At 40.3% G+C, this 17,496-nt stretch overlaps 2 protein-coding genes across 3 annotated transcripts in view; both read left to right on the top strand.

Moving 5' to 3' along the window:
* DSC1 (desmocollin 1) overlaps positions 1-17,496 on the top strand; it is a 156,337-nt gene that overhangs the window by 106,320 nt on the left and 32,521 nt on the right. The gene's annotated exons all lie outside the window — the stretch shown is intronic.
* Positions 3-17,496, top strand: part of LOC120881168 (desmocollin-3) — a 50,851-nt gene continuing 33,357 nt past the window's right edge. For both annotated transcript variants that reach the window (XM_040264783.1, XM_040264784.1), the window contains exons 1-6: positions 3-237; positions 7,820-7,904; positions 9,781-9,980; positions 11,355-11,474; positions 15,397-15,552; positions 16,986-17,130. In XM_040264783.1, the coding sequence (XP_040120717.1) occupies positions 169-237; positions 7,820-7,904; positions 9,781-9,980; positions 11,355-11,474; positions 15,397-15,552; positions 16,986-17,130 (775 nt within the window). In that variant the 5' untranslated portion in view covers positions 3-168. The remainder of the gene's footprint in view (positions 238-7,819; positions 7,905-9,780; positions 9,981-11,354; positions 11,475-15,396; positions 15,553-16,985; positions 17,131-17,496) is intronic.

Raw genomic sequence — 17,496 nt, 5'->3', positions numbered from 1 at the left:
GTCTCAGGAGCGAACACGCTCTCGGGCAAGACAAGCCTGAAAGAGGCCCGGGCGACTTAACTAGCAGCCGAGAGCAGCGCACCCGCGGCGCCCCTGCACCTCGGCGGCCTGTGGTCTCCTGCATCCCGCCCGGTGTCCGCATCTTCCCCTCCCGGGCCCCGCGCCCAGATGGCTGCGCCCCGGCCCCAGAGCTCCCTGCGCGGAGCCCTCTGCAGGCAGCTGCTCCTGACCCTCGTGGTGAGTGGAGCCCGGGTCGGGTGGGACCTACCCAGAGTCGGGATGGAGCAGGGGGTGGTGGTGGATGGGCCGTGGTCCCGCTGGGGGACCGATCCGGGCGAAGACGACCGAAAGGGGACGTCCGCGCCTCTGCTCAATCTTGCGGGGCACGGACGAGCCAAATTCCGGCTCGGTGGGATGAGGAGAGGAAACGCGTCCTAGCGAGACGCACCCGGACCGAGGTTTTTATTTGGGAGTTATTCGATTGAACACGGGCCGGGCTCTGGCTTCGCTGAGTTCCCCTTTGCGCCGCCGCGAGTGGTCCTGGGTCGGGGTTCGCGCTCCTTTCTTGGCTCCTAGTGATGGTGGTGGGGGTGGGTTTGGGTAGAGAGGGAAGAAGAGTGTTTGGTTAGGTTTCTGAGGATCCCCGAGTGAGTTACAGGGCGTTACTGGTGGCTCAGACGGGTAAAGAATCTGCCTGCAATGCAGGAGACTCGGGAATCTCTCCTGGGGTCGGGAAAACCCCCTGGAGATGGCAATGGCAACCCACTCCAGCATTCTTGCCTAGAGAATTCCATGGACAGAGGAGTCTTGTGGGCTACAGTCCATGGTGTTTGTTGCAAACAATCGGACACGGAGTGAGTTACTCCGGGGTCCCTTGGGATGGGGACATTGGTGGGTGCGGGGGTTGGAGCGGTGTCCCTGGGTCCCGGGGTCGAGTTACCCCTGAAAAGCGGCTTCCAGGTTTTGCCACCCCCGTGAGCCACCCGGCTTGGGGCAGAGTGTACCTGGGGCGTCAGAGGGTGGACAGCTGAATTAGGGTTGGAGGTTGGGGTTCGGTGGTGTGATTGGGGAGTGGGGTAGGGTGGAGCAGAGCAGATAGAATCAGACAGAGGAATGTTGGGGTCGGAGTGTGGGGTTGGGTGGCACTTTGTCCGGGTCCAAGGAGGATTGCACAAGTCTAGAGCCCAGCCTGGGGTCTTTTGTGCCCGGGATACCTGAGACCCAAGATGAGATTCACCCGGAGAGGAAGTTTGGGACGATTCTCGAACTCGGGAGACACAAAGCAAAAAGTGGGGAACCGTGATGGTGTGATCCCGCTGAGCTGCGTTCTGGGCGTGCTCTGGAAAGGAGCCTCGGACCCTCGCCTTCCCCGCGCGTGAGGTCGGGTGGCGAGAGGGACTAGCCTGGCTCGGGAGCCGGTCGACTCAGGCTAGCCAACTAGTGCTTAGTGCTCTTCTGCCCCCAAGCAGGGCGAGTAGGTGCAAGCTTTGTCCTCTGTTTGAATCATCTAGTTACGAATAAAGGATTGGTAGCTATGATCTAACATATATTTATGGACAAAGCATCGCATAAATGGGCACGTCGATCTGCCTGGCAGCTATTCCAAAAAAAAAAAGAGCTGATGACAGGACTCTACACACGAGAGCTGCTTTCAGAGTGTGTTCTTTTCTGATATATTTCGAAGCGTTTCCAGCTAATCTGTTTAAAAGCATGAATTTAGTGTTTCGTGGTTTCTCTGAGAAAGGAATTCGGGAACGGAGAGAAGAAACTGTGGAGGTGCTGTGTTCCCAAGATTTCCCGTGTATTCGCTGGAGGGGAGGGAGTGGAATTGGAGGAACCGTCTGGGTGGCAGGGGGTGGCGGATCGGGTGTTGGGGTGTGGCAAGACAAGAAGGTGCCTGTATCTAAATAGAGATAATATCAGCTTTAGTATACGATTTTCTTGTTTAGGATTATTTTTTAAAAGAATTTCCTAAAGATTAGATTAAATGGTATCTTGGCTTCCCTGACCAGGGATGAAGCCCACACCGGCTGCATTGGAAGAGGAGTCAACCCCTGGACCACCAGGATAGTCCTGAGACTCCTTGTTGACCATCTTATGGCTGTATTTCCTTTTGACTCCTAGGACCTCTCCACTTTTCAGTTTAATATTTAAGGGCATAGCATTTTGGAAACGCAACTTTCATTTTATAGAACCCTTAATGGCGCTCTGAAAGACAATCCCTTGTTTAAAGTGAGAACCCTTCAAAGCAGTTCTTTAACACAGAACTGAAACTTTTGACGTGTTCACTTTCCCATGCTGCCGACCCGTAGTTTGTGGGATCTACCCTTTTCCACTTTGCTCTTCTGAATCTGCATCCCTGTCCCACCCTTCTAGCTTCAGTATACTTTGTGTGTGCTCTAAACTGCTATTTAATGCACTTAGTGGCTCAGTGGCTCAGTCGTGTCCGACTCTTTGACCCCAGGAACTGGAACCCACCAGGCTTCTCTGTCCATGGGGATTCTCCAGGCAAGAATACTGGAGTGGGTTGCCTTGCCCTCCTCCAGGGGATCTTCCCAACCCAGGGATCAAACCCAGGTCCCCTGCATTGAAGACAGATTTTTTACCTTCTGAGCTACCATGGAAGCCCCTAAACTGCTACAATTAACTGCAAATCCTAATCATGTTTCCTTACACATATACAAAGAAGGGGGCTGATGGGGAAGGGAAGAAAGGAGAGGGAGAATCTAGAAAAGAACCATGTCAGATCTTTCTATTACTATAGAAAGAACTGAGTGTCTCTTAAAATGTTTCTCCTTTTAATGTAACACAAATTGTTAGGAATGGCGAAAACATTCGTATTAGCTCAGTTGCTCAGATGTCTTGTCCTCTGTTATAAATAATGAGATCGTTTTACATGTGTATTTAATGTGTTTGCCATGTCAAATCCACTTTGGGAATTACATTTTCTATTCTATATTATACATAGTGTGTACTTGGACATGGTTAATCTATCATTTGCTAAAAGGGCTCTTCAAAAGGAATTAAAATAGCATTTTCCTTTATAACATACTTTCCCCCTTGAAGTATGTGGAATTCTACCTGCAACCTATGTGGACAACCTATGTGTGCTGTGTCCTTTCCCAGAATTTATAGCATTAAATAATGAGAATAATATGACTCCTTTCCCACACTTTTTGTTTATTGCTGTTCTTGATAACATTTGACATATTCACCTTTTTAAGATAAAAGTGAGTATAATACTATTATCTTTTGCATTGGAGGGGAAAAAAGCTTAGGACAAATAAAGGAGGAGAATTAGCTTATTTCTAAACTGTATGCTTAGGAAGTCAGAGTTGTATTTATTTACATCAGTGCATCTTTATTTACCTTCTTCAAAGAAGGTTATTGTTATTGGTATTCATATTGAGATACAGCTATATTCCACTGTACTTTCTGAGTCACTAAATATGTGTAAGCCATGCACATTTTTTGGTCCTGTTGTAATCCTTGTGACAGTTGCTATGCCATATATGGTATCTCTGGTGACCTGTGGCTAATTATACTTCCCATTTAGGGTCCCATCTTATGGAGTTTGGATAGAAAATTTAGTAGACTCATCAAAGCATTGAGAATATAGAAAGGTAAATCTTACAATTCAAGGTGATAAGAGTTTGAAAGGTAAGATTTCTTTCTTAGAGACAGCCAGTGTCCACAGGAGAAATGATGAATTGGAAATTCTGTGATCTTTATGCTCAAGGAGATATCCTTTATTTTCAGATATTCTATAAACTCCTATTCTTTGGCTTCTTTTTCCTCTGTTGAGAAAGGTGTCATTTTAGAAAGCCTACCTTGTGCATTCACTCTAAAATTGAGCAATAGTACAAAGGTGAAACATTGGCAGGTACACTGTTTTTTTTCATTCTCTCTTGGCACTTAGACAGTTCCTTGAGGATCTGATGATTTGTATGATAAGCTTTCTATGATACGATTAATTAAATTTGGACAGTACTGTGAAATGAAACAAAGCAATTTATTTTTCCCAAACTAGCATAGACAATACTTTATATTATCATTTAAAAAAAAAACTTAATTTGTTACATTTTAATTTAAAGTTGCTTACAACTCTAGGTTCTGTCAATCAGATATTTAAAGTTGTTCTAGAGGGTTCCTCACTAAAAGAAATTCTTTTATAACTCAGTCAATCCAGAATTCATTAATATTAACAAAATTTTTTTTTGTATCTTGTATTTTTCATTGGTCAGTCACCAGTTATTCTTAAAATACCTTTAAAAGTTTGTCATGTAATGGTGGTTTTATTAAAGCACCTGCCTGCAATGTGGGAGACCCGGGTTCAATCCCTGGGTCGGGAAGATCCCCTGGAGAAGGAAATGGCAACCCACTCCAGTATTCTTGCCTGGAGAATACCACGGACGGAGAAGCTTGGTAAGCTACAGTCCACGGGGTCACAAAGGGTCGGATAGGACTGAACAACTTCACTTTCACTTTTCAGTAATATATCCAAGTCTCACTAACATAGCATTACATGTCTTTATATTTCAGGAAACATAGCATGACTGAAATTTATATGTGAATATCATCCTTTGCAATATCCATCCCTTATATTAGGGCATCTCTGATAGCTCAGATGGTAAAAAAATCTGCCTGCAATACAGGAAACCCTGGTTGGATTCCTGGGTCGGGAAGATCCCCTGGAGAGGGGATAGGCTACCCACTCCAGTATTCTTGGGTTTCCCTTGTGGCTCAGCTGGTAAAGAATCCGTCTGCAATGCAGGAGACCTGCGTTTGATCCCTGGGTTGGGAAGATACCCTGGAGAAGGGAAAGGCTATCCCCTCCAGTATTCTGGCCTGGAGAATTCCATGGACTGTATAGTCCATGGGGTTGCAGAATCAGACACAACTGAAGCGACTTTCACTCACTCTCTCCCCGGAAATCCAATTCGTGCCATAATTTCAAGCACTTTCCAGCTACTGCTGACTCCCCGATTTGTATATCTGGCCTTGAGTTGCCCTTAAGTATAGGTCTATCTATCCAGCTGTCTTCTGGACCTTTCTGCTTAGCTTTCCCATGTGTGTGTGCTCAGTCGTGTCTGACTCTTTGTGATCCTTTGGGCTGTAGCCCACCAGGCTCCTCTGTCCATGGGATTCTCTAGGCAAGAACACTGGAGTGGGTTGCTGTTTCCTCTAGGTAGAATCTTCCTGACCCAGGGATCGAACCTGCATCTCCTGAGTCTCCAGCATTACAGGTGAATTCTTTACCAATGAGCCATCAGGGAAGCCACTCTGCTTCTACTAGATTTCCCACAGGAATATAAAATTTAATATACACCAGGCAAAACTCATTTTTTTTCACCGTTTTTGCCAAACTTGCCAGTATTCTGCTCCTCAAGGAACTGCTCTCTTCCTGTATTGGTTGGTGATACTTCTGTCTGCTCATCTACTTTATCTCTTTATCTATTCTATATTACAAATGGTATGTACTTGGACATGGTTAATATATCATTTGCTAAAAGGGCTTGTCAAAAGGAATTAAAATAGCGTTTTCCTTTATAGCATACTTTTCACCTTGAATTAGTTGTATATCATTTCCAGTGATGTTTATTATACAGAGACAAAGATGAATGACCTGCTGCTATATATTCAGCATGGATAAATTACAGAACATAATTCATGCAAAGAAATCAAGTTGCTTACAATTAGCATATGACTATATATATGTAAGGCTTAAAATTGATAAAATGAACCAGTCTTCTTTAGGGGTACATACACATGGGATACAATTAAGCGGAAATAGGGAAGTAAATGATTTACCAAGATAAAAAATCATCCGTTAGAGTTTACTTGAATTTGGAGAGGTCCCTCCATCAGGGAAGAAAATGCAATTGGGGAGAGTTAAATAGGAACTTTAAAAATAATAGTAATGTTTTATTTCTAAAACTTTATAACTTTAAGGCAAACTATAACTTTAAGGCAAGTGCCCTAGTGTTCCTTTTATTTTTTATTAAAATACATGTGTAGTTAGAATATATCTTAAGAGGGCCAGTTTTTTTTAAAAATGAAGCAAACAATATAGAGGATTAATGAAACCAAACACTATTATTTGAAAGTACAGACAAACCTGCTACAATTGCACAAGTGAAAAATAGAAAAAGCATAAATAAAACAATATTAGGAATAAAAGCAGTCACATTTATGGAGAGGATCGAAGTTTTGACAAATAGATAATAATATGTATTATTCTAGCTAATCTGAAAAGAGACAAAATAGGCAATTTTCTACAAGGTACAAATTGCCAACATTGACTTGAAGAGGTATACAAATTCTAAATAGACTTATAAAGACACCGAATTAGAAGCCAAATGTCTCCACTTACACACACCCTCATATCCATTAAGCCTAGACCTGTGTGATAGGTGAATTCTTCCATAAATATATGGAACAGATAACCTCTACCTTTTATAAATTGTTTCAAAGAATAGGAAAAAAAAACTGGAACTCTCCCTAACTCATTTTATGAAGATGGTATGAGAAAAAAGTAGAAGCCTGATCTCTCTTATGATCAAGTATTTTAAACATTAAAATAAATGGCAGCAAACCAGACCAATAATGCATTTTTAAGAACATAAAGGCCTGTTTACGGAATTTCAGTTCTGTTCCATTCATCTATATGTTTATCTTTATGATAGTACCACTCCGCCTTGATTATTGTATTTTTGTAGTAAGTTTTGAAATTGGGAAAATTTTCAACTTTGTTCTTTTTCAAGTTAATTTGAGTCTTTCAGTGCCCTGCATTTCCTCAAGGATTGATTTTCAATTTCTGCAAAAAAAAAAAAACAAAACACACAACTATTTGGGATTTTGATAGGGAGTGCCTTGAATCTGCCAGATGAATTTTCGGAATATGTGTTTTGACCTATGAAGATGGGTTTTCTATTGTAAATGAAATTGTTTGCTTGCTTTTGGTTTCAGATTCTTTTCATCGCTAGTGGACAGGAATGCAATCCGTTTTTGTATGTTAACCTTGTATTCGGCAACCTTGCTGAAACCATTTATTATTTTTGATAGTCTTTTAGTGGATTCCTTAGGATTTTCTATGTGTAATACAAGATCATATTATTTGAAAATAAAAACTATTTTGCTTCTTCTTTCGCAATCTGGATGCCTTTTATTGTGTGTGTGTGTGTGTGTGTGTGTGTGTGTAACTGCCCTGGCTAGAAGCTAGAAGCCCCAGTACAGTGTTGAATAGAAGTGATGAGAACAGGCATCATCATCTTGTTCCTTCTGTCAGAGGAAAGCATTCAGTCTTTCTCTGTTAATCATGATGTTTTTCTTAGATGCTCTTTATCATGTTGAGCAACTTCTCTTCTATTCCTAGTTTGTTAGAAAATTTTAATTGTAAATCGGTGTTGGATTTTTGCACCTATTGAGATGATCATATGGCTTTGTTCTTAATTCTTAAAGAAAAAAAAACCACCTACTTTACTGAGGTGAAATGGACACACAAAAGCCGGGCATATCAAAGCACACCACTTGATGAGCTTGGTGATAAGTATGTAGCTGCAAGATCATCATGCTCTATGCCATAAGCATATCCATTACCTCCAAGTTTTCCCTTGCCTTCTTCACTTATTGTTATTATCTTATTTTGGTAAGAACACTTAAGTTTTATCCCCTTAGCAAAAATTTTAGTATACGATACAGTATTGTTAACAGTAGGCACTATGCTATACAGTAGATCTCTAGGACTTACTTATTTTGCATATCTAAAACTTTGTTCTCTATTCTATACTGTATTGATGTGACCATTTTTTCCCCTTAGGTCTTCAGTTTTGCTTGTGAAGCCTGCAAAAAGGAGACATTTAATATACCTTCCAAACTAGAGGCAGACAAAATGATTGGCAGAGGTGAGCACTTTCAAAACAATGTTTTTAGAACAGAAATGTAATTTACTTATGCTGGAAAGAGCGTATTATCCAATCTTTGCTTTTGGAATTAGCCTGAACGTGTATATAATTAGATATAATTCAAGATATGTTAAAATATATGTTCTGTTCTTTATAACCCTATAGAATTCTGTCATCGATTCTAAGGCAAATGTTCTAATCCATGCTTTTGTAGTCATTTATGTTTTAACAGTAAAAATTATGTAAATAATTATATGTAGAATGTAGCCCTTTCATTACTCCAGGATTCCAAGCATTTGAGAGACATAGGTAAGGAGCTCAGAGAGTCGGAGCAGAATTTTTATCAATGCTATGGCTGCAGTGAGAAATATATCATGGTGTGCTGTTCCTTTCAAAACTGGGTTTAATCAGTCATTTGCCCAGTGAGAAGCTGCTGCTGCTGCTGCTGCTGCTAAGTCGCTTCAGTCGTGTCCGACTCTGTGCGACCCCACAGACGGCAGCCCACTAGGCTCCTCTGTCTCTGGGATTCTCCAGGCAAGAATACTGGAGTGGGTTGCCATTTCCTTCTCCAATGCATGAAAGTGAAAAGTGAAAGTGAAGTCGCTCAGTTGTGCCCGACTCTTAGCGACCCCAGGGACTGCAGCCTACCAGGCTCCTCTGTCCATGGGATTTTCCAGGCAAGAGTGCTGGAGTGGGGTGCCATTGCCTTCTCTGCAGTGAGAAGTTGGGGAACCTCAAACTTTCCCAACAACCAGGCAGCTCTGTTCAGATGGAATTTCTCCATGGAACAGGAAATACTGGAGGAAAATATCATGGTTTTGTTGAGAGATACAGCTTGTCCCAGAGATACCAAATTTACATTTTCAAAAAGCGTCCCATTCCTGGGAAGGAAGAAAAGAAAGGATGTAAAGAAATGTCAGGGGTGTTCCTCTAGGGAAATGGACCAGAGTTTATCACTCTGGTAAAAACGTGAACAGAAGGGAAATAAATCATCACTTCTAAAGATGTTTAGTTTTCTTTCTTTCTTTTTTTTTTTGACTTAATATTTCCATCTGTGACAGATTTGAATCAAAGTGAAAACACTACACATGGGTAACATATGAATTCTTTGAGAGCATATTACTTAAGTGGGTATTAGGATATCACTTTGGTTTCTTTTAAGGCAGATAAGTGGAAGAATGGGATGTATTTGATACTTTTAGATATAATATTGAAACGCTGGTATGAGACTTGTATTTTATAACTTTGCACTTGGGAAAATTCCCAGGGAGAGAAGAATTTCAGAATTTCAGTAGGAAGTCCCAGAAAGAAAGGAACAACAACACAAAGAGAACTGTGGTCCCCAGGGGAGTTAGTGAGGTTGGGGTGGGGCAGGAAGAATTTAAAGATTTTTCTTATTTGACTATTTGCCAAACTCATATACTCTGTCACTCTTTGGGTTCATGTGTATAATTTCTGGCTGAAGACAGGTGTATCTTAGAAGACTTACTATATTGTTAAGAAAAGCTCTTCTGTTTGTTTATCCAGGTGTGTGTGTGTGTGGGGGGGTGTGTAGTTCAGCTTTGTCCTGATTGCAACATGCATATGTCTTCAATAGGAAGATCATTTTCATAAGCCTTTTAGAAGAATATAAAAGTTTTAAGTACCTTATTTAAACAAATATGCAATCCAGAATTATCATTTTTAACAGAAGAATGATCACTTTTAAAAAATACGTGTAAAGAAGCTGGCTAAAATATTTGCTAAATGCAGACTGATTGGTTCATTTCATTCCACTTCAGGGTTTTGAAGAAGATTGTATACATTATTAGAACATTTTCCTTCCCTTTTTTTGCATGTGTTTCTTACTTTACAACTTGAAAATTCTTACTTGCAGTTAATTTGAAAGAGTGCCTTGGGTCTGTAGACCACATCCAGTCCAGTGATCCTGATTTCAGAGTTCTAGAAGATGGGTCAGTATACACAGCCCACGCTGTTGTGTTGTCTGATAAGAAAAGATCTTTCACCATACGGCTCTCTGACACAAAGAAACAGACACAGAAAGAGATTCTTGTGCTCCTGGAATATCAGAAGAAGGTATTCGAAGTCCATTGATATTTTCAGGCGTGTTTTTCTTCTCATTTAAATGCTCTCATTAAACATTGCAAAGAAAAGGATAAATAAGATTTATTTTCCTCTTCTTTTTTTCCCCTTTCTGTTTGCTTTCCCTTCCTCCTTGTCTCCTTTTCTCCCTCCTCTTCCCCTCTCGACATTGGTTAGACATTGACTTTGGATCTGGCTTTATTAGATCTAATGGCACCTCTCTGTGAAGGCTTCTTCCACCTCCAAAGTCTACTTGCTTTTGCCTGCCTGCGTCAGTTTGGTAATCCCGCTGTTGCAGCATTGGTAATTTTTTATTAGTGCAAACAACCTATCCACAGTTGCTTAAGGACATGAGTCAATCTTTGTTACCTCTGTTACTACTGCTCAGTTACCCCTGACCCAGAGTCAATAGGTACATTTTAAATTAAGGCTAAGTGCAGTAGTTCCCAGTGATTTCAAGTGCCACAGTCATTCTGATGTTAAAATAGGATGGAAATCCTGTAGCATGTATGTGTCTGCATGGTATTAGCCGTCAGCCAGTGATTATTCACTGTAGTTCCAGATTCTACATCAAGAGGAAGGCTGTAGTGAATTACAACTAATCAGTGTGAAGTGTATTATATTAAAGAAAAAAGTCACTTAAATTAATAAATTTCTGCTTAGCACTTTAACAATTGCTTAATGTATTATTAATTAATTCTCAGGAAATACCTCATCTTCCTTACTCTACCATGAAATGAAATGGAAATCACTAAAAACTCCAATAGAACTTTCAACAACGATGGAAATGTTCTATAATCTGCACTGTGTGATATGGTCACCCAACATTAATTAATTAATGACTACTGACAATTATCATGTGACTAGTGCAACTGAAGAATGGAATATATATTTTACTTAATTCTAATTAACTTAAATGGTCACATGTGGCTTGTGGCTTTCTTATTGGACAGTGGAGTTAGAGTGTTCAGGCAATGAAGAAAATGCATGATCTCACTTGGTTCACCTGATAGTATGAGGTTTTAGCAGAAAGAACAAGTAAGAGCTGTCTATAGCTTGTTAGAAAGAGGATGCATTCTCTGTTTCATTTTGGGACAGAACAGAAAGAACTGAAAGTACAGTGATGATTTTCCTAATCTGAAAGTTTAGTCAGGATTAATATACAAATGTATACAAATGGAAATTCTTTGGTTCATGAAACCTTTAAAATCTGGTTACATTTTTTTAACCTAATTCAGAGAAGATCGTATTATCTAGTCTTTAGGTCCAGCATGCACATACTGGAGACTGGTTCATCTACTGTTTTACAATGAAGTAGGCTGTGATGCTTTTTGTTTAAAATTGTTAATTGTCTTTCTCTCGATTCAGGTATTGAGGAAAAGACACACTAAAGAAACTGTTCTCAGGCGTTCCAAAAGGAGATGGGCGCCTATTCCCTGCTCAATGCAGGAGAATTCCCTGGGACCTTTCCCCTTGTTCCTTCAACAGGTAGGTTTTCCATTCCTTCTGACTGGGATTGCTTTAGTTCCAAGAGTCTGTTTTGTTCAGGTTTTAGTAATTCTTTAAACATTTAAAAATCAACAGATTTGAAGATATTCATGAAGAGTAAAATCACTAAAAAATTAATAATGAGAAAAACTAGAACATCACTAAAAACTAATAATTATAATATGGTAAAGACTCTATAGCCATTAAATGATCTTTATTAGTTAATTCATTCATTTAGCAGCTGGCTATTGAGCACCTACTCTGTCCTGTCGAAAGCACTGCTCTAAGTACTTAAGCTAGAGATACATTTAGTCATTTGGGCTTCCCAGGTGGTGCTAGAAGTAAAGAAACTGCTTGCCAGTGCAGGAGAGTTAAGAGATATGGGTTTGATCCTTGGGTTGGGAAGATCCCTTGGAGAAGGGCTTGACAGCCCATTCCAGTATTCTTGCCTGGAGAATCCCATGGACAGAGGAGCCTGGCGGGCTACAGTCCATAGGGTCACACAGAGTTGGACACAACTGAAGTGACTTAGCATGGCATGGCCTTTGCTCTCATGACCTTCCCTCGTGGCTCAGATAGTAAAGAATCTGTCTGCAGTGTAGGAGACGTGGGTTTGATCCATGGGTCAGGGAGATCCCTTGGAGAAGGGAATGGCTACCTACTCCAGTATCCTTGCCTGGAGAATCCCGTGGACAGAGGAGCCTGGAGGGCTACAGTTCATGGGGTCACAGAGTTGTATATGACTGAGTGACTAACACTTGCTCTCATGTAGTTTATGAATCTAGTGAGGAAGACAGAAGTAGGCAAATGATTGTAACATTAAGTGACAAGCACTGAGATGAGAATGGATTGGGGTGATCTGAGAATTCATGGGGTGAGTACCATGTCCTGAGATGACAAGTGGTAAAAAACAAAAAGAAGACTTAGAGGGGGAGGCAACTAAGCTCAGTGCTGAAGGATGGGAGAGTGTCGTGCATGTAAATTGTTGCAGAGGAAGAAAGAGGGACAGAGGTGAAAGCAAGCATGGTTCCTCATAGGAGCTCTCAAGAGCTTAGCCTTCCTGGGTATGATGGGAGTGGAACAGGAGATGGGGCAGAAAGGCAGGTAGGGTCCAGCCAGAATGGGCCATTTGTGCTCTGCTGGGTAGTTTAACTTCTTCTTAAAAACAAGTCTTTTTAAAGCAGGGTCAGACTTACTTTTCATAAATGAAAACAAATAATAAGTATGCAATGAAAATAATGACTGAGGCGGAGCTATGGCATGGAGCTCGCCTTTTTCCTTTAAATGTCTATTACTCCGGTCAATGTTTAATGCTAATGGTGCCACCTGTGTCCTACTTATTTACGTTTTTAACTATGCTTCTGGTGTCTTTCTCGCTTATAGGAAACTCTACCCAGTGCTGGCCCTTTGTTTCTTCTTTTAGGTAATTGTACTTTAAGCACTGATGAGGCCTATTAAGAAATTGATTTCTGATTACCAAAGTTATACTGATCAGAGGTAATTACGGCCTTAGTACTGTTAAGCCGGTCACCACCTCTCAATCCTCGTTTCCTTGATGTGTATGTCCATTTGACTTAGCCGACCTCTCCCTTTCTTCATCCAGGACAACGTTCACCCAGCTTTCCACCTTTTTTGCTGGCCACTCCTTCTTAGTATGTCTTGCTGGTTCATCCTCACTCCCACTTCCCTCTATTCCCCACCACCCCAACCTCTGTCTTAAATTTTGGAGAGCTCACCTATGAGCCTTGTCTCATGTTTATTTATATTCATGTTCTCAATGATCTCATCCAGTTTCATTGCTTTAAGTACTTGTTATACACTGGAAACAAAACTTCATTATCTCTAGTCCAAAATGCCTAATTAAGATTTCCACCTGGAAGTTAAGTAGACACGTCAAACTTTGCATATAAAAATCAAACATTTGGATTTTCTTATAAAAAAATGTCCTCTCTTCTCAATTAATGGCAGCTCCATCCTTTCAGTTGTTACCACAGTAGAGTCTGTTTGGTAAGGTTTTATTGTGGAGAGCATACTTCTCCTTAAGGAATTAATAGGAATTTACTGTGTTTGTGTCAAGTTGCTTCAGTTGTGTCCCACTCTGTGTGACCCGTGGACTGTGTAGCCCGCCAGGCTCCTCTGTCCATGGGATTTTCCAGGCAAGAATACTGGAGTGGACTGCCGTGTCCTTCTCCAGATGAAATAGATGGTGAGCCCCAATTTACCATATCCAGCCATTCTTTACAATTAAAATGGTAATTTCTTTATTATTATAGGATAAGAATCTAGCTGCATTTCACTAAGATCTTAAATTATAGAAGATAAAGTATGACAGAGATTTAGTCATTCCGTGTCAAAGTGTATTCCGGTAAAGAGATTCTAATTTGAGAAATCACCAGGGACCCAGGCTTCTTCCTTTTTAAGCTTGGCCATCCTCTCAGGTTCAAGATGGCTAATCCTTCTGTCCAAATGATGGAACACACGCCTCCACTGTTCTAGAGCACAGTCTGAATCTCACCTCTGTTGGGTTGGCCAAAAGTTCACTTGAGGTTTTCCATGAGACATTATGGAAAACTCTAACAAACATTTTTGGCCAGCCCAATATATATATATATATTTTGCTAAATCCCATTGATCCCTTTTTAGCATGATCATACCTAATTGCAAGGGAGATAGAAAAATCTTTCTTCTGGACCATCTTATGCTCAGCTGTAAGTTCTAACATTAAGGAAGATGGGCAGAATAGACATCGGAGAATACTAGCATCCTCTGACTTAGTGACATCCCTGACTTCAGTCTTCACACCACACAGCCAATCCATTGTCAAATCCTGCTGGCTGTATCGTCAAATTCTATCCAGAATCTAATTGCTTTTCACAACTGCTGTTGCTGCCATGCTAGTCTAAAACAATTCTCTCCCCTGAATTCTTACAGTAAGTTTTTTTTTTTTTAGCAGTAACTTTTAAATGGCCTTCCTGTTTCTTCTCTTACTTCTCACCCAAGTCTAATCTTGACAGAACAGCAAGAATTAGCCTTCTAAAATATAAATTGGCTATTGTTGTTTAGTCGCTTACTCCTGTCCAACTCTGTGAGACGCCATGGACTGTCTGTCACCTTGCAGCTTTCTCTGCCCATGAGATGAGATTTCCCAGGCATACTGGAGTGGGTTGCCATTTTCTTCTCCAGGGAATCTTCCTGACCCAGGGATGGAACTCGCATCTCCTGCACTGGCAAGGGGATTCTTTACCACGGAGCTACCAGAACTCCAGAAATTGGATATTACTATTGTCTAAATTCTCCACTGGCTCTCAGTCTGACTCCAAGAAAAAGCCAACATCCTTGGAATCTCTTATATGGCATTGCCCTGTTACTGCATTCATCGTCATCTACAACTTTCTTTTCCCTGAGTCCTCTCTACTCCAATCACACTGCCTTCCTTGAACACTCCAGACATCACCCTGGTCTGATCACTTTGCACTTCCTGTTTCCTCTGCCCGGAAGAGTCTTCTCTGTTTTTTGTCATTCTTTTCAGTTTTGTTACTTCATCTCCCTAAGAAACATTCCAGTTGGCATTCCTTTCATCAGGATATGAGAGTCCTTGTTTGCCTCATCCCTGCCCACAAGGGGTAGTATTGTTTTTTTCTACCTTTGCCAAATCACTAGATGGGAAACTATGCCTTTTTGTTTTCAATTAAGTTTTCTTTGGTTACTATTTATGTTGAACATTGTCTTCATAAAATTTGGGAACTTTTAAAAAATCTTTTGTCAAATTATCATAGTTTGTTACCATTTTGCAGATTGATGAAGTGACAAAGGTGATTATTCTTAAAATAATCTCTTTAAAATAAAGAATATAAACATATAAGTTGTATTTAAAAAACAGCATTTTAATGAAAAATTTTTTACGTATGCTTTTTCCTTTTAGGTTCAATCTGATGCTGCACAGAACTATACCATCTTCTATTCAATAAGTGGGCATGGAGTTGACAAAGAACCTTTAAATTTGTTTTTCATAGAAAGAGACACTGGAAATCTGTATTGTACCCGGTCTGTGGATCGTGAAGAATATGATGTTTTTGAAGTAGGAGCTTTATCAATACACATGACTTTTAAGTGATTAAACTATGTTTCTTCTGACACTCCATCTACTCTTTCCTGTCTTCTGCTTTCTCTTTTTCGAGGGCATCTTAAAGACAAAGGAAATAGATTGTATAATATTTTGGAATGCTTGGTCTGCTCTTTATCTCAACTTCTGTTAGGTAAGCCTAAAATGAAGCCAAGAAATTTAATTGCATTTGGATGTAAATTCCAGCAAATTTCGAAAAGTTAGTTTTGTTTCTGAGGTTTTCCTTCTCTCTCTGGTCATGGTCCTTTCTCCTCTCTCTAGGACATGGCCACAGCTGATTGGAAGAGTCATCTTCCAATGTCCCTCTTTTGCTCCTTTTTTTTTTCCCTTTCTTTCTTGGTCTTTCTTCAGCATGTATGATTATCTGATGATATCTGAGAACAACATAATGTAGCAAAAGTGGGAGACCAAGCCCAAACAAGGCACAATAAGTCAGTATACTGATAAAAGTCGCTTCAGTTGTGTCCGACTCTGTGCGACCCCACAGACGGAAGCCTACTAGGCTCCCCTGTCCCTGGGATTCTCCAGGCAAGAACACTGGAGTGGGTTGCCATTTCCTTACATCAATGAGGAATAAGTCACTTAATTTTCAGTGTAATAATTCAGACAATTTTCAGCATGATATAATAAATGCTCTGGGGTTATGTAATTATTCCTGTGGTTCAGGGGAGCTGATTCTCCATAGAAAAGAGGGCTTCTCTTCCTAAAAGAAAAAGGAAGAGGTGCTGGGTAACTAAAACATGACTGATGGTCACCATGTGACACTTTGCTTTTGGCTGGAAAATTTTCAACTCAGTGTTATAATCACATGCTAAAGAGAAATATATTCTATTTGACTTTACACTGCTTTTGGTTAACCAGTAATGCAGAAGTAAATGTAGTGGTTTTGTGAGAAAACCTCTTACAAATATGTGGTCTATGAGGTAAAATAATAAAGGAGCTTAGTAGTGACAAAATTTGGTAATCTTTGCTTTATTTAGATGATGTAGTTCGGATTTTTCCCACTGCAGTGAAGTGACTTGTTTCTCCCTATATGATTTATGATTATGGGGAGAGTAAGGACTATAATCCACCCTGCTATATTCACATTTAATTCCTTAGTCTAATGGCCTGACACACTGTATTCCCTGACACACTGTATTCTGACCTAGGATTTATTTGATGTGTAGCCACTTCTACCAAACACTGAATACTTTGAACTATAATATTAATAGTTATAGTTTTCCTACCTTCAATGCTTTGATGCCTAAAGAAGTATTAAATAGAAATTTTTGGAGTGATTTATTATTGAAAAGATTTGCAGAGAAGTTAGTAGATAAAGCATAGAGTTTTTTCTTGCTGGAATCTTTCAAAATGGACTGTTTGGTTTGCTTTTCACTGTTTTACAGCTGATTGCCTACGCATCAACTGCAGACGGATATTCAGCAGACTTCCCTCTTCCACTGCCCATCAGAGTGGAGGATGAAAATGACAACCATCCTATTTTCACAGAAGCGATTTATAATTTTGAAGTTCCAGAAAGCAGTAGAATTGGTAAGACAACACTGAAGAGCAAAATATGTTGTATTAAATGTTTATATACATTGTTTGAGAGATTGAGTTTTTACTCAATGCCAGATCATTGTGAGATGACATTGGGCTCATATCTACTTAGTTGGATACATATAATCCCATCAGATTCAATCAAGGTGTAATTTACAAAGTATTATAGGAGTTTGATATTATAGGCTTCCTAGGTGGCTCAGTGGTACTGAATCCACCTGCCAAGCAGAAGATGTGAGTTTGATCTCTGGGTCAGGAAGATGCCCTGGAGAAGGAAATGGCACCCCATTCCAGGATTCTTAGCAGGAAAGTCTCATAGACGAAAGAGCCATGGGATTGCAAAAGAGTTGGAAATGA

The sequence above is a fragment of the Oryx dammah genome, unplaced genomic scaffold, assembly GCF_014754425.2.
Source record: "Oryx dammah isolate SB20612 unplaced genomic scaffold, SCBI_Odam_1.1 HiC_scaffold_22, whole genome shotgun sequence".
NCBI lineage: Eukaryota > Metazoa > Chordata > Mammalia > Artiodactyla > Bovidae > Oryx > Oryx dammah.
The sequence above is the reverse complement of the archived record's forward strand: the minus strand, read 5'-3'. Positions and strand labels throughout refer to the sequence as shown.